At 47.5% G+C, this 19,912-nt stretch overlaps 1 protein-coding gene across 2 annotated transcripts in view; it reads right to left on the bottom strand.

Annotated features, from left to right (window-relative positions):
- Positions 1–19,912, bottom strand: part of BRPF3 (bromodomain and PHD finger containing 3) — a 34,400-nt gene that overhangs the window by 2,728 nt on the left and 11,760 nt on the right. Inside the window, exons 5-12 of one of the 2 annotated variants that reach the window (XM_029243862.1) lie at positions 18,644–18,772; positions 18,038–18,350; positions 17,017–17,319; positions 14,678–15,187; positions 11,708–11,801; positions 8,073–8,170; positions 5,152–5,249; positions 929–1,083 (exon numbers count right to left, since the gene is read on the bottom strand). In XM_029243862.1, coding sequence (XP_029099695.1) covers positions 929–1,083; positions 5,152–5,249; positions 8,073–8,170; positions 11,708–11,801; positions 14,678–15,187; positions 17,017–17,319; positions 18,038–18,350; positions 18,644–18,772 — 1,700 coding nt within the window. Of the gene's footprint in view, positions 1–928; positions 1,084–5,151; positions 5,250–8,072; positions 8,171–11,707; positions 11,802–14,677; positions 15,188–17,016; positions 17,320–18,037; positions 18,351–18,643; positions 18,773–19,912 lie in introns of those variants that run through there. The other variant, XR_003796791.1, reaches the window with a different exon arrangement.

Raw genomic sequence — 19,912 nt, forward strand, 5'->3', positions numbered from 1 at the left:
CTAAGAGCCCAGCCTTTGGAGCCAGATCTTGGTTTGTATCCCAGTTCTGGCTATGGATTCTTGGCTTTCTGAGCCTCAGCTTCCTCATCTGTAAAACGGATTGGGAGGGGATTAATGAAGATTTAAATGAGGACCAAATGAAATCATGCATGTAAAGCAATTTGCATAAAGAAATGGAGTAAATGCTCAATAAATGATAGCTATTAGCTAGTCCTACCTCCTCGCTCTACAGAAGCAGAGGTGAAAGAATCCTCCTGCTGGTGTTTGTAAGCCATGAGCAGACAAGCCCCTTGTGGTGGATCCTGCACTGCCCAGAACTCTCCGCCCAGGACTGAGACATGCTTCCCTGCAGCCGCTGGGAGTGTTGGCAGATTACAGGCTCTCAAGTGAGTCCTGCTCCAGGAATCAACCCCCATCAATGTCACCCCCTTCCCCAGGGGCAGCCAGCATTCAATGACTGGTTGACATCGGGGTACAAAGGCACAGCCCCAATCCCTGACATCTCTAATGAGCCACCCAGCTCCAGAGCTCCAAACAGGATGAGCTGAGGCCTCTGCAGCAAGTGCACTGCAGTTCAACTTTTTCCTCTGCCCAGTGCTGCGCCCCCTCACCCTCACAGCTCTTCCCAATGACTCCTAATACAAATCTCCATCTCAGAGTGCTTCACAAGGAATCTGATCTGCGATACCCCTCAGTTACTATTAACACCATTAATCAGTGTTATTAGTAACACCAGGTTACTGTTAACATGGCAAATGCAGACCAGCTGCTGGCAGGTAACCCTTCACCTTCACCTGGGTGGAGGCAGGGTGGCCGAGTCCACAGCCCCTTTGTGTACCTCTCCGGCACGTCAGCATTAGAACAGCCACCTGGTTGGGCCCCTCGGCCTGCATCCTGGTGCACCCTCCCAGCAGCAGCACCCACTCACCAGGTGCGTTTATTGTCAAAGAAGAGGACAAGGAAGAGCTTCTCTCCAGCCTCGGCCTGTTTCTGCTCTCCCAGCTTCAGCACATCCAGTGGGGGGACGGGGATGGGGACGCCATTGTGCAGAAGGCCCTCCCGGGGCATCTTGGGATCGATGATCTGGAAGCAGGAAAGGAGACAGCATTCAGCGGGGGGTGGATGGGGTGACCAGTGCACCCTGCTGTAGGACTAACCATTGAACCACCGTACACCAAAGCTATGCAGGGGATTGGCTCGGCCCACAACGCAGTGATGGAGGGGCTGACCTCTTCCAATGACCCTCAGTACCCCAAACAGAAACTCTGACTCTGTTTCCCCAGGTATTGTCCTAATCCTTTGGCCCTTTCCAATCAGACCTTCCGACAAGGGAGCTCGCTCCATCAACTGTCAGGCCCCAGAGCTGAAAGAGAAGTACTGGGAAGCCAGGGTGGGGGGTTTTCAGAAGTGAGTGGAGCATCTCTGACGTCCAGGCCAGATAGACAAACGCCTTCCTCCCAATGTCCCTTAGGGGAGAGGAATGAAGGCCATTTTTTTCCCCTGCCAATTTCCCTTTAGAACCTGTGCAATTCATTTCAAAATCTCAGGGGCTTCCTAGACACCATGGCTGTGAAGAAGGTCCTGAATCGGCCAGAGGGCCCATCCCTTTGGTTCTACCTAAACAGATCTCCTGGTTACCCACCACCTTCCTGTCTGACTATAATCCTTCCTGGTGCATAGACCAGATACAATTTTAGCACCTCCACGGTAAAATCAGAGAGAAGGCAAAAGACTGAGTGTGGAGGGTTGCTGAAGAGGGGAGAATGATGTGGTCGGAAACAAGGGCCACTGGAAGAATGAGTCCTTGAGGCTGCAGGCTCCACAAGGGCAGGGGCTCAGCAAAATGCCTGGTGGCATCAACATAACAATAATTCTCCAGCTCTGTGGAGCACTGACAAAGTTACCAAAGCTCCTAATTATTCACACATCATCTTATTTCATCCTCTCGCTGATGCTGAGAAGTCTGCTGACAAGTACTAGCTGACAGAGGAGAACGCCAAGCACAGAAGGATGTAGCTGGCTGGGACTAAAACCAGGCGCCTGGACAAGGCTTGGGCCTCTGCTGCCCACTGCCTCCTACACAGCCCCTGCTTCCAGAGCAGCTGGCTGATAATCTCTGTGCACCAAGGCCAGGGAGACTTGGAAACTTACGGAGGAGGCAGCTTTCTCCAGAGATGGAGCAATCTTAATTCCTATACCCTGTCCCAGGGGGTCTCTTATAATAATAAATTGCTCTATTTACTTCTGGGTGTTTGCCAGCTTCCCTACATCCTTCTCAAGATAAGCAGCTAAAAGCAGGTCCTCTAGTTAAGAGTTTACTCTAAGGAAGAACCACCACTACCCTGCCCCCAGCTGTGTGATTTGGTAAAAACTCTAACTCCCAGCCTGTCTGTCCCTCCTGGGACTGAAGCTAAGGGTCCTAATGAGAACCACCAGACAAGCCCTCCTGAACTTCCTCGACTATCAACAGTGGGGATAGTGCCTGGCTTGGAAAGTGGGGCAGACTGTGAAAAGTGACCCCCCAAGGGCAGAAGCAAGATGGGCAAGTCTGCCTCTTAAGGGGAGCTCGCCTCCCTTTTTAAAGAAGACAGAGGCAAATGTATCCCCAAATAATAAATAATGGTCCATTCACTCAAATGTCATGCAGATGTAAAACAACATGGAAATAAAGTCTGCAATAACATTTAACACATTACATAACAAATGTGTACACACACCATTGTTACGGCTATAATATATAAACGATAAATAGAAGCAACAATACAAAATGCTTATAGATGATGTCATAATGATGCGATTTGTGTTGATTTTCTCTTTTTCCAAAGCTTCTGCAATGTAGATACATAATTTTTACAGAAAAACAAAAAACATTTTTTTAAAGAACAAGAGCCTCAGAAATTTAAAAACCGTATAGTCACTATATGTGCAAGTACATATTTAAGTATACAGAGGAAAATGACTGGGAGAGCATAAACCAAAATAAAAACACAGGTTGTATTCAGGTGGTAGGTTTTTTCAGGCGGTGGCTGAATTTCTTTATCACAAAAGAAAATGTATGATTAAGAAGATAATTAAAAAGGAAAACAAGAGGGGCTTCCTTGGTGGCGCAGTGGTTAAGAATCTGCCTGCCAATGCAGGGGACACGGGTTCGATCCCTGGTCCGGGAAGATTCCACATGCTGTGGAGCAACTAAGCCCGTGCGCCACAACTACTGAGCCTGCGCTCTAGAGCCCGCAAGCCACAACTACTGAGCCCACATGCCACAACTACTGAAGCCCACGCGGCTAGAGCCCATGCTCCACAACAAGAGAAGCCACGACAATGAGAAGCTCGCACACCCCAACGAAGAGTAGCCCCTGCTCACCGAAACTAGAGAAAGCCCGTGCAGAGCAACGAAGACCCAACACAGCCAAAAAATAAATAAATAAATTTATTAAAAAAAAAGAGACTAGTTTTAGACTGGCTTTCTTTGTATTGTGAGATTAAAAAAAACAAAACTAAACCTGCACAGTCTTAATCAATTCTTCAGCAACTAAGCTGGGGGTCTCACTGACAGCTGGGCATGGAGCCTGTGAAGGCAGCCCCAGGTCCAACCTCCTCAGCGCTGGATCACAATGTGGATCTCCCACCTGCCACTGCTAAGCAGGGGGTGAGGCAGGTAGCATGGGTTCCAATATGACTCCAGCAAGTCATATAACCTCTTGGAGCTACAGTTTCCTCACCTGTCCAAAAAGGATCAGAGTTCCTGCACTCTTCACCTTAAGAGGCTGCTGTCTATGAAAAGAGCCATAGACAAAAATGAGCTGGGAGAGGCTCAGAGCTCTGTGTGCACGCATAGGCTGGCAGGGCGGTTCTCAACACCCACTATAGATCATCTGGGGAGTGTTAAAAAAAATAGTCATAAAAAAAAGAAACAAAAATATTCATGCCTTGGTCTGGCTTTAGAGAGTCTAATACAGTTGTTCTGAGATGGGGCCTCAGGATCTACATTGTTTAAAAAATTCCCCCAGATGATTGTGACATGCCCCAAAGGTTAGAATCAGTATTTTCAGGGCCAGATGGATATTACCTCCCTAATATAGAAAGAGCCCTAAGACATAACAATCAGGGTGGTAAAAATTAGAATTTTTAGCTACTGCCACTATGGAAAAAATGGAAATTTTAGCTACCATTGGTGGGAGTATAAACCAGAACTAATGTTCTAAGGGGCAACTTGGCAATTTGCATCAGAATTTTACATAGATGCCCGAAGAAGGCATTCCTAAGACTTCTTCACTGTGAAGAAATAACCATGGATGTGCACAAATGTTAAGCTACAATGATGCTTACTGCTGGCTGTTTATCATAGTGAAAAATTCAAAATGATCTAAATGGCCACCTAGGGAGTGGTTAGAATAAGGTACACGCATACGACTGCAGGTGATGCAGTAACGAAAGCGCTGCTGCTGAAGAATGCTTAATGGCGTAAGGCATGCACGCTCATGGTGTACTGTTAAGTGAAGGGGAGGTTAGACAGAGTACAGTCTCATATTTATGCACATTTATGCATTAAACAGAAAAAAAAAGGGCTGAGGATATACATCAAGAGGTAATCTCTGAATAGATGGCACTGTGGGTGATTTTGAACTCAGTGGCTCAGAACACAGGCTTTGACATCACACACTTTGAGCCCTGGGCTCAAATTCCAACCCTGCCACTTAATAGCTAGATGACCATGGTAGCAAATAGATCTTCAGTTTTTTCCCCTATAAAATGAGAATAACCATACCTTCCTCAGCATTTCAAGAACTTAGCATGACAGACATTTAGTAAAACACCTAAGCATTATTAACAGCTTTTACAATTTTCTACAATGAGCACATTTTACTTTTACGAATAGATAATTTTTTTTATTTAGCAAATAAATATATGCTATTAAATCACTAAGAGCCCTAGCTTCTGTCTGCATACTTTAACCTATTTTAAGAGCCCTAAGCAGGGAGTCTAGCTGGTGTGACCCACCCAGGCTGGGATAAAACCTCCCTCCCTTCTGCACCTAAAGGTACCCTGACTCCCAATCACACTCTCCTGGCTTGATCCAATCAGATAAGCCCCCAAGGCAAGGCAGGGGCCAGACCACCCATGGGAGGGAGGAGGATCAGGCAGACTCACCAAGGCGGGGTAGGAGGGATAACCTCGGCACTTGGCCCACACCAGCTCCAGGGGCTCCAGGTCTCCACGGTCTTCAAAGGGCATCAGGAGGCTTCTGCCTGGGGATGGGGGAGGGGAGGAGACAGTGCCCAAGGGGGCATGGAACGGTGCCCAGGAGGCCTGCCCGGGGCCTCCATTTGACTGGGACAGCCCAGGAATGAGTCAGAAACATCCCCTCCACCCTTCCTCTTCCCTACCCTCTCCTTAGTTCTTAAGACTAGATCAGGAGACGGCAAACTTGTTCTTTAAAAGGCCAAATAGTAAGTATTTTAGGTTTTGCAGTCTCCATTGCAACTACTCAACTCTACTATTGTAGCATGAAAGCAGCCACAGACGATTGGTAAATGAACAAGCACTGCTGTATCCCCATAAAACTTTATTTCTGGACACTGAAATCTGAATTTTGTGTAATTTTCACGTGTTACAAAATGTCATTCTTCACTTGATTTTCAATCATTTGAAAATGTAAAAAACATTCTTAGCTCGTGGGCCCTACAAAAACAGGCAACAGGTTACAGTTTGCTGACCTCTGAACTAGAACCCTAGGCTGATGTTCCTTGGAAAAATATAACTGCTTCATCACCAGGACACCAGGAAGAAGGACTATAATGCATCTTGGCAAAGCCACAAACTGCTCTCTGGGCCTCCCTGACTGGTGGGCCTCATGATGGAGGCTTCATGGAAAAAGATGCCTGGGATGGATATCCCAGTAAAACTATTTGCTAAATGAGTTCTTTTCTGACAGGGCCATACCTGACTATCCAGGACACCTGGCTGCACAGCACTCAGCAGAGCCAAGCAGGTCTGCAGACTCTTTTCTTGCCAGTTTTGTCAGAACCTTACACAGGGTGTCCTGCCTGGGGCAGGCACCACATCTCTTCGGTTTACTTTGTTCTGCACCTAATGCATTAGCACACATGGATGGGTACTTCACAAATGTCTCTGAATACACAGAGGAACCTCCCTTCCCCTCCCCAGTCTATAAGCTGGCAACAGGGAGGTGACCACACTCAACTAAGGAAAAGATCCAAATTCCACAGAGTAGAAATCATGTTCCTAAGGAAACATTACCATCTACATATATAATTTTTTATAAAGTATATTCCTGATAATGAGGTCTTGTTTTCTATTAAATCAATAGCAATAACAACAAAAAGACAAAATCCATTACTGAAGAGGCAGGCTGTGGGGAAACTGGTGCAATCATATACTGCTGAGGAAATTGCAGACCAGTCTAATCCTTTCAGAATATAATTTGGCAGTAAGTCTCAAGAGTCATTAAAAAAAAAGTATGAACAATCTACTCCAGTAAATTCCTTCCCTGGGAATTTGTTCTTAGAAAAATAACTTTTAAAATGAATAAGAGGCTTTTGAACAAAAATATGGGTTCACTACCTTATGTATAATGTTAAAATTTGAAAATAACCAAATTCTAACAATGAAACAAGTAAATTATAATGCATTGATTGGAAGATAACATTGAAAAAAGCAGAATATGAAAGAGCATGTGTTTTGGATTAGCATTTTGTGAAAAACGTGCCTGAAATAAATAGAAGGCAACATAGAGAAATGAAGACAATTGTGTTAAGGTGATGGAACAGTGGAAGGTCAGTTTCCTTTTTAAATTTCCTTTGGCATCATTTTAATAATTACGTGGTTTTAAAAATAAGAATAAAATGTCACCACCAGAAGCACAAAGTACGTGCCAATCCGCTCCCAGTTCTGCACTAGATGCTGTACAAATTAACCTAGACATAAGCCCTGCCTTCTGGGCACTGACAGTCAGACAGTAATGAAACATGCAGGCATGCATTCATCAACACACATATGAAAAAGAAACTGATGCTAAGGGAAAATAAAGCAGTTGGGAAAAGGAAAGAGGGGAAGAGAAGCCCTGAAGGCTGAGTATTAGACGGAAGCTTCAAAGACAGGGCATCCAGAGTGCACACCCCCCATAGGAGGGCTGGACAGAGATGTGCTCAGAGAACACCCAGCCCTGCACCTGTTCCACCTAAGCACCACCCAGTCCTCTCCTTTGGCTCTGCCCTGTCCTTTACTCCTTCAGTCAGAGGAGATAAGATCCATGTGTTTTACTGTTTGGACCTGCTGGAGTAGAATGTCTCCATTTTACCCCAGTAGGGAGTAGAAGCATTGGATCACATGAAATTACAGGGTTATGTGTGAAATTCAGTGACACAGGATATCATATTACTCCTGTGAGGGCAGACTGGAAATATCTATCAAAATTACAAATGCATACTTCCTCCAATACAGCAATAGAGTATATCTATAGATATGCTCCCCAGGGATACAAAATGATCTTTGTACAAGGTTGCCCACTGCAACATTGACTGTGACAATTAAACAAAAACAATTTAAACGTCCATCTGCAGAGGGCCAGCTAAGTAAATGATAGCACACCTATGTAATGGGATATTAGGCAGCCAATAAAAAGCACAAAAGAATCTTCAAGATATATTATTAACTGAAAAAAGGCATGGTTTAGAGGAATGTGCATGTTAGGCTTCTCTGCTCACTCTTTTAAATATACACACAAGTTTTTGGTTTGTGTACGTATGGATTACATCTGGAAAGACACAAAAGAAACCGCTAACAATGGCTATTCTAGGGAGGGGAGAACTGGCTTTTCATTATGCACCCTTTTGTACGGTTCTGATTTTTGTCACCACGGTATGTGTTACTTATTCAAAATAAGATGAATTTAAAAAAAAGTAAAAGGAGTATGAATGACCTGGGAGGAAGGGCCATTTCCCTGACCAGTGCCCCCAGGTTCGGAGGAGCTCAGGGTCTGGCTGCAGCCCGCAGAACTGGTTCTCTGGAAGGCCTGGTCCCCCAAGATGCACCTGTACAGCACTCCTCACCTGAGCCGTTGTAGTCAGAGTCTCCATTCACACCTTCCAGGAAGGGCACTCGAGACAGGGCTGGCTTCCCTCGGCTGCGTTTGGGGGGTGTCAGACCACTGCACATAGAGCAGGGAGGAAGAGAGGAGCGAAATGAACAATTTCAATGAGTAACACATCCACTCCTGCTCTCCCATCTCTGCTAGGAGCAGAGCTGCAAAAACCCTTCAAGGAGAATGGTTCCTCACCTTCCCCTAAAAACTCATATTAACCTGTGATATACTTCTGACCAGAATGTTCCCACGAGGCTTAAGGAAACATTTCATCCATGTGCAAGGACTGAACTTGGAAAGAGAGGCCTGCTCCCCTGCCCAGGGACACTGGATTTCATCCAGAGGGAAGGTCACCCAGGCACTTGTCAATCCTTCCAGAGTCTAAGCAGCCTGGCCATGAGGAGGGCCTGTCTCACATCTGCCCAGAATTCTGAACTCTCTGGTTCACATTGCTTCTCTAGAAACGAATTTATTTTTGAGGTACAAAAATCTGCCTCTTTCCCAAATTTTCTATAATGGACATGCCTTACTTCCTTAATTAGAAAAGACTTTTTAAATTGGAAAAACAATCCGCTTCTCACTTCTACTTTCTGTGTGTGACGTTTCTTAGACAGAGATGGATTTTTTTAAACTACCAAGCAGACCGGTTTTTTTTAAATATGGCTACTGCAAAGAGATAAAAAATATATAGTAGACAAAGACTAGAAGGTAATAGGCAAAAATGAGAACAGTAATACAAGAATAATGGTATAACTGGAACCCACCCAGGCATCAGTATTTTTAAGTTGCTCCCAATGCAATTCTAATGTACAATCACAGTTAGAAGCCTCTGGGCAAGAATGATGTGGCTATGGTTTTTTCCCATTCAAACTTTAAAAAATATTACTGCTATATAATTATTTCAACAAAAAAAATTGCTTAAAAGACAAGTCAACAACCTGCAGTAGAGCAAAAATGCTTAAGAAACCCCTAATGGGATACGAAGAGGCCAGGGTTAAGACTGGTTGGAGAGTAGGGTACTCCTGAGTTACTGAATCATAGCTGACTTATCATGGTCTTATACAGAAAACCTGGCACAATGAGAACCTGATGAATCATAATCCTTCAGTTAGTAGTAGGTTGGGAGCTTTCTTCCTGCTAGTCAAAATTAGGACCTGTTGGGGAAAAAACAACACCCAGTTCACATTCAGAATTCAGTTCCCATGCACCCTACAAAAATCTGTCACTGGACTTAAAGAATCTGAGTCCTTATAAAAATGTAAGGTACTGGTGGTTCTATTAGGAAAGCCTCTCCAAGTTCACATCATGGATCTGGGGAGACATCTCCAAACACAACGTAGGAGGGCACAACCAAGCAGTTAAGAGAGAAACTCTGGAGCCAGACTGCCTGGGTTCAGAACCTCACTCTGTGCTACTCATTCATTCTGTGACCCTGAGCAAGTTAACCTCTCTGAGGCTTGTGTTCCCCATGTGCTGCTGTGAGGATTTAATGGATTAATACACAGCAAGCACTCAGTACAGAACACACCAAGTATTCAATAAGTAGCAGTTATATAGTAAATATTATTATATAAACGGTAGTAAATTTTAATGTCTCACTTGAATATTATAAAATACCAATGTTATACTATCAGATGATGAGCTCTGAGAAGCTTGAGCTCCATGAGACAGGATGCAACACCAAAACTAGGTCCATATGTTCCTGTTTCATAGAAGAACGCACAAGTGACTCGATCATGGCCTGCATTTCAGCCCTCTCTCTAAGTTACCCAGGTCTAAGCAGACAGCCCAATCTATAATTATTTTGCTTACTGGCTTAACATTTATCTCTCCCTTCTAGATGATAAGCTCCTTGAGAACAGACACCTTATCAGGGCTTAGAACAGTACCTGGCTCACGGTAAGTGCTTAATTAATAATTGAATGAGTGACCCAAAGAAGAGGGTGCAGCTCCAAACTGCTCAGAAAATCATTAGAAAAGATAAACCCAGGGACAGGATGGGAAAGGGATGGGATTAGTGACCAGAAATTCTTTCAAGGTTCTTTATTCTGCGATTATATGATTCTAGTCTAATTAATAAGATCTTCCTTTATGTACTTACCCCCACAATGTAGGAAAAAAGAAAAGAAAGAAAAAGAAAAAAATCCCTGTAGTTGAAGGCCTGAATCTCCTGTTGTAAACCGCAAAATTCTACTGAGAACCACCGAGCTAAAGAGGAAACGCCTTCCAAGGGCATTGTTCCCACGCTGAGCAGGGCCCCAGAGAAACTGGTGGCTTTGGCATGTTCTGCAGAAAGGTAAGCAGTCTGAATGGGCAGGCTAACCAGAGCCTGGCCTGGCTTGCTCCTTGCAGCTCACAGCTGGAAAGAGTACCCTTTGTGGAGGGAGGGGCCGAACACACCTTCTACATTTAGTCAAGGACTAAGAGGGGACAGTTTGATAACCCCACTCCTACCCCACCCCAGTGAACTGGGTTTCCAGGCACCTTATCTTTGAAGGGAGTCAGGAACTCCAACCCGGGACCGGGCTAGAAGCATCCTGTATGATTTTGAAATCTCTGCCTCTTCTCTATGCCTGGTAACTGTGTTTTCCCATCCACTCCTCCTATATCTCTAGAGCTGTAACATGGAGGGAGACAGCTAGGACATTTCTGAGGTTTGGTGGGGAAGAAAATCTCTAAGGAGCCACTGAAAGCTGGGCCCTGCTACAGCACGGGAGCAGTCCAGGCCCAAGGGGGCATCTGGGGGCCTCCAAGAGCCCAGCACCAGTGTAGCGTGAGAACCCAATAGAACCTACACCCAGCCTGCCTTTGAAGCACTTCAAACACAGACACATAGTATTTTGGTGCTGCCCTGGGACCTCTCCTCCCCTGCTCTGAACCCAGAATCCATCCAGTAGCCATGTGGAGGGACCATGAGGTCAACCTTCAGGACAAGTCATTCTTCTTTTGTGGCAATGAAGGTCTCCCATTTCCAAGAGTCCCACACTCCCTGGTGTCTTGCAGAGCATACAACACAGAGCAGAGAGATTCAATAAACTCTTAGTCGTGGAAGAAAGTTGAAGGTTCTGGCCTCGGAAATCCTCCCTTCAGGTGAAAGAATGGGAAAAGAAACCCATCCCTTCCCAGCTCAAAGATGGTAGAAGAGCTGGGGCCTTTGTCAGACTAAAAGGCAATTCCAAATTTCCTATCTGTCCATTTCTTATTCCTACACCACTGCTATGATGCCCCGAAAGGCAACGGGTGAAACCATGTCTATAACTGGGTTATCTAAATGGGCCAGGGGGTGGGTGGGGACTGGCTCAAATGTTAACTTCACTGGGCAATACAGAGGGTGTCCCCACCCTCTGGAGCCAAATTCAGATCTACAAACCCTATAAGGCATCAGCACTACTCCTCCCCCCTAGTCAGATCAGGCCTGACAGTCAAGGGTCACAACGTTTCCTAGGAGCTACCAGAGCCACAGATGAGAGGCTTCAGGAAATAACAGGGGTGCGGGAAGAAAAAAACTGAGATAAGCAGGAGGAGGTTCAATCTGCAGCTGAAAGGAAAATAAATGGAGAGGTGGCAGAGCTGCAAACATGGCTTTGGGACAAGTGTTCTTACCTGCAAGCTTCAAATGCCAGTCCACCACTGAGACCCAAACTACATTCTGAGTCAGACCCGCTTTCAGTGTGTTTTCCAAAGCCGTTGGTCACACCTGCCAAGAACACACAAAGTGAGCCTGAGTGTAGAAACCCCCCTCCCCTGACACATGCTGCAGTGTGAGGCAGCCACCTTGGGAGGGCTCAGCAAGGAGGGATGGAGAGGATGGCTGGTCCCTCCTCTTGGGAAATGGGTCTTGGGTGGTGGAGAGAACCTGATAAAGGTTTGGGGGAAATGTTGGCTAGGGCAGTGAACAGACACTGCATTTGCCTTCCCATCCTTCTGGGTTTACTTGAAGGAAAATAGCCTATAGCTCATTCCAGTTACTGTCATTTGACTACAATGGGAAATACCAAGACTTCCTCACTCCGGCTTGTTCACAAGTTCCTGGATCTGCTTCTAATTTCAAGCCTCAATTATCAGGGAGTCTCCTCTGCCTCTTGGGAAGCCCACCCACCTTGCCTCTTCAGATAAACACTCACACACCCTATCCATCACACAGCTGGCAATAGCTAGCTTCATTCTTTTGGGATGGTGTCAGGGGAGGTTGGAGCCGGATAAGGACTGTGTCAACCACACCCTGAGATATCTAGCAGAGCTAGTCAAAGTTGAGGATGGGGGGAACTTTTCAGCAGATCTAAGGCAGACCAGACCTTCCTGGGATGATGGGGAGTCAGATTCCCTGGGTTCTAGACTGGGCTCTGAAATATGGGTCCCTTTTCCTCTTTAAGCCTTGGCTTCTACTTTCGTGAAGTGAAGGTAATACCTTCTTACTTATGGAGGATGCTATTAAGTATGAATGAGGGAAGGTCTGTTTACAGCAGGGAGCCCTTCAGAGGCAAATGAAGACTGTCTGGTCATCCCAGGGACAAGACTCTCACCTGCCATGAAAGCTTCAACTCTCCTCTCTATCTATCCAATTCCCAACCACCATCCAGAATCCCACAAGTCTGATAGCTGAGCCAAGAGCTCTAAGTCACATATACCTTAGCCAGAAAACTGTGAGGCAAGTCACACCTGTAAGAGCAGGTGTCTGAGCCAACATATCTGGACCCTAACCTGGCTCTGCCTCTAACATCATGACCTCAATTTAAATCACCAAAGCCTACTGTGCCTCATCTATAAAGGATCAACACCTGCTTTTAAGAGAACCCACTAAAGTTGTGCAAAAATATTCCTGGGTACCAGGTAGCTGGGATGGTGGAGGAGAAACAGATTCTAGCCCCCAAGCGGTGGGCCCTCTCAGGTTGGATGAGCCTGATGTCTAGACCTATTTCCCAACAGCAGGATTTTTCATTTTTAGTGCTCAGTGCTGTTTGGCTGTGCCTAATATAACTGACAGGATGACAACAATAACTGCTACCAACTACTGCTATATACCAAGTGCTTTATATAGGCTACTTCCAATCCTTAGAGCCATACAAGGAAGGTGTCACTAGCCCCATATTAGAAATAAGGAATAGGCTCACAGAGGTTAATTCATATGCCCCAGGATACACAGCTAGTAAGAAGATGGGATTTGAATTCAAGTCTGCCTCAAGCTCTTGACTCTATATAAACACCCTACTGCCCTAATACAGGGAAGCTTGGACCAGACAGGAAAGGAAGGTACTGCTGGAAACAAAGTATTAGGTAGGAAGACAGAAAAGCAGAGAAAAGCATGTGCTGACCACACAGCCCAAAGCCACCATGTAACAGGACATGAGGAGCAAAAGCCAAGAGCAGGCCCCTCCCTGCCAAGTGAGCTGGCCTTCCATATCCCACCAAGACTAAACAACTGTCTGGTGATGGAGGCCCTGCATGTCCAGGTCCACCTTGCCCACAGCATTGGCTCCTGATGCCCCTCTTCGCTTTGGAGAGGGAAGCCCCTCTCCAAACTGTCCCTCACAGGGACTCTGACCTTGTTTCTACACACCTGGGCCTGAGCCCTTTGTTCCTTTCTAGTCTGTCCTCATCCCCAGGGCCAGCTTAGGCACTGTCTACTCATGAAGCCTTCCCAACTCTCCCAGTTCCTATTCCCTGAACCTCTAGCAGTGCTGTCACCTGACACCTAACCACAGACTGTCCAGCACTGGGGTATCTCTGCACCTCAGGACACCATCTAGTCTCCCCACTGGATGGTAAACTCTCAGATTTGGACCTGGGTCTGATTTACTGCTCCCCAGTGACCAGCTTGTGTTGGACATGCAGTAAGGACTCTTTAGTGACAAGCCCCTATTACTACCTCTGAGACCCCATCTCCTATGATCCCTTGGCTCACTCTGCTGTGGCCACACAGGTCCCCTCACTGTTCCTCAGACATGCAAGCATGTTTCCACCCCCATGGCCTGTGCACTTGCTAGTCCATCTTTTTGGAACGTCTTTTCCCCAGATACCCAAAGAGCTCACACCTTCAGCTCCTTCAGATCTTTACTCAGAAAGCCTCCCCTGGCCACCCTCTTTAATAACACCTCAGCATCCCCTCTCCCCCGCTTCCCTGCTGGACTTTTCTCCACAGCTTCTAATATGCGATACAATTTACTTATTTGCTTTTAGTCTACCTCCCCTACAAGAGAGGAGACTTGTCTGTTTTATTTATTGATTTTTCCCCCTACACTTTAGTGCCTACAATAATGCCTGATATAAATATCTGATGAATAAATGAACTAAAATGAAAGTAGGAACCATTTTATCATATATAGCTTTATATGCTGCTCAGGGCCAAAGAGAGCCCCAGACACAAGCTGGCCCTCTCAAAACACTTGCTCAAAGCCTATTTCCCCAGGCCACTACTCATGTACCAGGCCCAACTGTGCGCTACGGAGCCCTCAGTGCTACTACTGGCATCCACAGGGGCCATTAGGGAGGCAGCTGACTGGGGAAGGTGCCGGCTGGCAAGGCAAAGCAGGAAAGCAGATGAGAAGTAGCAAGAGAAGTCACAGGCGAGGTCACCTGTCTCTTCCCCCTGCTGGGGGGACCTCTCCCCTTCGCTCTCACTACAGCTCCTGCTCCTTGGCCGCTTCCGGGAGTGCTGTTCATCCTCGATGCTGGTGGGAGACGCAGGAGAGCCCACTGCGCCATGGTCCTCACCGTTCTCCAGGGCCCTGTCTGGGCTCCTCTGTAGTTTAACCCCATTCTTGGCCTTCTTGAAGAGGACTGATGTGCGACGGCCCACGCCACTGAGTGGGGCGCCTGCGGGGGATGTATCGGGGGTCATGAGGGATACTCTATTAATGCCATTGTCACTGAGCAGGTGTTGCAAGGGCTCGTTCCCTAGCTGCAGAGGTGATTTTTCCAAAAGCTCATCTTCTTCCACTTTTCTTGGCTTTGGGAATCGGCTTGGAGGTTTGCTATCATTGATGGGTTTCAGAGTGGGGGGATCCGGAGGGGATTCTTGCTCAGACAAGGAAGGCGCAGGCCCAGTAGGCTCCAGGGTTGGTGGGGGAGGCATTTTGGAGTCATCTGTTAGAGAAAAAGAGAACCTGCTTGAACATTTTAGAAAAAGTCTGCCCCTACAAGCCAGATAATGACACTGATAACTAAGAACCAAGAGCATAGGCTATTAGAAGGTTTGAGACGCGTCTCAGGTCTAAGGTGAAGAGAAGGTAGGACTAAGTTGTGTCTACACTAGTAGTTCTAAACCCTGGCTATGTATTAGTTACTTAGTTTCTTAAAAATTCCAATGCTGAGGTCCCACCCCAGACAAAATGAAACCAAATAGCTAACGATGGATTTTTTTTTTTTAAAGCTTACCAGGTGAGTTTGATGAAGTCAGGGTTATAAACCACTGCCCTACACCCAAGAAAGCCCAAAGCCCCCTGCTTAATCAATAATTAAGTAAGTCTCAGCCTCACAGATTAGGAGTCTACAACTCTCTTTAGACCCAGGTGTTTTCCCATCTGTCAATGTATTTTGTTTCATATCACAAGTGAAGCAAGAAGGACAAGCAGAAAGAAGCAGCTTACAGATATGAAAAAATGAGAGCAAGGAAGTTAAATCAGTGGTTCCCGAACATGTCTATTCAACCTCCACCTTAAAAAATGACACTTTCGGGGCTTCCCTGGTGGCGCAGTGGTTGAGAGTCCGCCTCCTGATGCAGGGGACATGGGTTCGTGCCCTGGTCCGGGAAGATCCCACATGCCGCGGAGCGGCTGGGCCCGTGAGCCATGGCCGCTGAGCCTGCGCGTCCAGAGCCTGTGCTCCGCAACGGGAGAGGCCACAGCAGTGAGAGGCCCGCGTACCACCAAAAAAAAAAAAAAAAAAAAAAAAAAAGACACTCAAAACAGAGCTCAGATTTCCCTAATCTGAATTTCTGGGAGATGAAGCCTAGAAATTTTTTGAAACCTCTAGAAGCTGCTGCAGCCGGTCCACTGGGCATGACTCTGCACTGCCTTAGCCCAGGAGTGGGGATGGATACGAGTGGCATGCTGACTGCCACATGGGAAGCTGGGAAGGGTCACAATGGACACGAAGCCCTCTAATGATAAATCTGACCTCTCCGCCACATCCCCGCTCTCCCCCAACCTAAAATAAAATGGGCCATTCCCTGCAATTTGGCCCCTTTTCCCCCGGAGATAATTCCCAACCTTCTTGATTGTGTGGATGACAGGCCCTCCTGAGCTACAGGCTCAGATCCAAGGGCTGGTAAGAGGGAGACAATTCTATCCCCAAAGAAGCGGAGAGGATGGAAAGCAACTCAGATAAGGCACCTGGATCTCTGAGAATCACTTCCCCCAGCTGTCTTTTGCAGTTCTGGGCTTTTCTGCTTGGGGTGGGCCTGTAGACTTGGCCAGCTGGGGTCAAAGCCATGAACCCAGACCATCCATTTCTTTCTTTTCTGTTCCCCCACACCACAACCTAACCTGCTCTAAGAGCCTCTCTACATGATGGTATAAGTTGAACTAATATGTAAATCGTATGTGCAATATGGCCATACCAGGTGCAAAATACTTCTTTACAAGTTAGTAAACAGTTTCTGGGCCCCAGCACCTGAAACTCCCTGAACCCACTCGCAGTCCAACAACTAAATATCTGCATCAGAGGCCCTCAGGAGCCCCTCCGATATAACAGCCAACACCTACTCTGACGGATGAACTCTGGTCTCTACGTATTGTTAAACATTTTGAGTATCATCCCTGGGTATGCATGAAAGTGTGGCCCCTCCCAGGGCTTTTGCTTGCCCACGAGGGTCACACCTAGAGTTGGGGAAGGATGTTCCCACTACGGGATTTCAGCTTAACCCTCCCTTACCCTGGCCCGCAGCCCCCGGCCTGCCCGTGACTGTCTCTCACCTCTGTCCCCATCGTCTTCTGGCTCCTCCTGCGGGGCCTGCTCCAGCACAGCCACATCCCCCCGGGGCCCTGCTGGCAGCTCCCCATTGGACACAGTCTTGTTTAGCGATGCCAGCTGCGGTGGTGGCGGCTGCGCCAGCTTCTGCCGAAGGGCATTGATCTCCCGGCGTAGCAGGCGGACACGGCGGGTCCGGGCCCCACTGGACCGCATGGCACTCACCAGGTCCAGTTTTTCCAGCAGCTCCTTCAGCTGCACCTCTGGGGACAAGTGGGCCCGGTTCTCTGGGATGAGGATGTTGTCCACTGCCAGGGAGAAGGGAGGACAGAAGAAGGGGCTGAAGGACCTGACAAGCCCAGGGCAAAGGGAAGGGCAGGGGCCAATTCCTTCGGATGCAAAATATTCTCCTGGAGTGCCTGGGCCAGTGGCTTCCAGCAGCGTCACTGTGGGGCCTTGGCCCTGGCAACACTGCTCCCAGGAGACCAGCCACAGGGACAAGGTCAGAATCTGGGAAACACCTGCAGGAAGCAGTTCACAGTCACGATTATGGGCTCCGTGGAGCAGGCACGAGGCAGCTTGGCAATCCCCCGGCCTGAGTGACTGTTTGGCTGCTGCCATCGAGAAGCAGAGAGCAGGGGCAGGCAGAGTAGGGAATTACAGAGGCAATTCCATTTTTCTGATGATCTACCTGCACTCTTCTGAATGAGCCAGACATACACCAGCACTGCACTCCTGCTGCCCATGCTCCAACGCCACACAGAGGGAGTCCAGGAAAGAAAGACCCTTGGTGAATCTTTAGCTTTTCAGACAGACAGCTAGTACCTTATTCCCCTTATCCTACTATTCAAGAAGTGCTCAGGGAATTAACTTTAACCCTCGGAACTATTCCAGCCACAAGCCTATCCCCAGCTTTGCTCCTGGAGTCCACCCTATAGCCCCAAGGCCCATCCTGATCCCTGGCTCTCTGGGCTCTATCCCTGCGCCTCCTCCTGGCCCCTCTCCCTGCCCGTCCAGGCTTCTCACCGTCTTCCCAGGAGAAGCGGTAAAAGTCCTCCAATTTGGGTGACTCGGGCAGGTGGGTGCCCCTCTCGGGGTCATAGCCGATGTTCTCTGCCTGCCGCCGGGCGTGCCGCAGGATGGCCCCTCCCAGGTCCCGCAGGCGGACAGCTGCTCGGTGGAAAATTGTGTCTTTAGCATTATACTTCATGCAGTTGGTAACTATAAGGTTAAAGTCCTCCTCAAACTCCTCCAAGGTGCCGTACAGGTGGGACTCCAGCTTCCGCCTCATAGTAGAAAAATCCATTGGCTTGGATATGAATTCCAGGTAATCTGGAACCTAAACATATAAAACCTGTACAATTACAACAACCATTTACTAGCCAAACAGGCGCACCCTTCAGTGGCACTCTTGCCACCCCATTTTCTGGCTTGGCCATGCCAGGCTCACTCACAGCCCCAGGGCCCTGGCCCACCTTGGCCTGCTGAGCCCTCACCGTGGGCAAGTCTACTAGCCTTGCCAGACACCCCCAGGTTTTGTACACCCTGTGGCCCAACCCCTTCCTAGCCTACTCAGACCCTATTTCCATTTCAGGCAGGGCTCACTGCTCAGGAAGTAGGGGGGGAACTTGCCTCACTCAGGTTGACAGGCTCGGCAAAGATGTGTGCGGGATCCTTCTCCTGCAGCAAGTCCAGTGTTGTCCTCAGCAGAACGTTGAACGGCATAAGCTCCAGCTCCATGGCGGCCTGCTGGACCTTGACCTGTGGGGGAGGTGGGGAGAAATCAGGACACCCCCCAAAGAGGCACTGAACTTTTGCTTGATAACTTGACTTTTGCCAGTTGTGTAAAACAAATTTTCACAAGATATTAAGCTGACCACTATTTGAGGAGTTATCACTGAACTTTTAGCCTAGAAATAATCATACCAACAGCTGCCACTTTGTGAACATTTCCTATGCATTCAGGCTATATCAAAACTTACAGTAATAATAGTTAATACCTTTATAGTCCTTACTAAGTGTCAAGTAATGCTCAAAATAGGTACAAATGAGGTATTTTACAAAGAGGAAACTGAGGCACGGAAGGACTAAGTAAGTGACTGGCCCAAGGTCACACAGCTAATAAGGGACAGATTGGGATTCACAGTGTGTGCTTTTGACTACTATGCCACACTGCCTTTCTACTTATATTACCTCAGTTAATCATCACAATAACCTCGAAGGAGAAACTGTAATTATCTCCATTTTACAAATATGGAATCTGAGGTTTGAAAAGAGTATGATGAGGAGTTACTAACCCAAGGTCACCTGGCTAGAAAAGAACAGAGACGGGACTTATACCTAGGTATGACTTAGTCCAAGAGGCACACTGATGATATAAAATGTCCCTTGGGCCAGAATTCCCACCTAATTGGCCCTTGGACCACCTAGGTCGGCCTAGGGTGACCAGGGCCTCGAGGCTCACCCCCTTGGGTGGCAAGTAGCCTGACATATTTGCAGCAGTGTGCTATACAAATGTTATTTTCCATGTGTGCCCTAATGTAAAAAGGTTGGGAAGCCGTGTATTAGACTACAAGTTCCTGCCTCTTGGCTACATCAAAACAAATGCCTGCCTGCATCCCCTGCCTGCTTCCTTTTCCCTTACATTTCTCTGGACCAGAAATGGGAAGAGAAGCTCAGCTGTGGGGCCAGGCCTGGGACGGCACAGACAGTTTGATTCCATAGACAAGGTCCTGAGATGTCCTCCATGCCCACCTGTGCTAAGTATAGCAAGAGCTGCCCAGTCTCAGTGGTGGAAACTCGGGCTACAGGACCGTGAGAGAAGGGCTTGTGCTGGGGCTGAACAGTGAAGCAGAGTTCGGAGAAAGAGAGAAAGAACATCTTTAACCCAGGCCTCTGAAG

The sequence above is a fragment of the Monodon monoceros genome, unplaced genomic scaffold, assembly GCF_005190385.1.
Source record: "Monodon monoceros isolate NGI ecotype Baffin Bay Population unplaced genomic scaffold, NGI_Narwhal_1 Super_Scaffold_3, whole genome shotgun sequence".
In the NCBI taxonomy this organism is placed as follows: Eukaryota; Metazoa; Chordata; class Mammalia; order Artiodactyla; family Monodontidae; genus Monodon; species Monodon monoceros.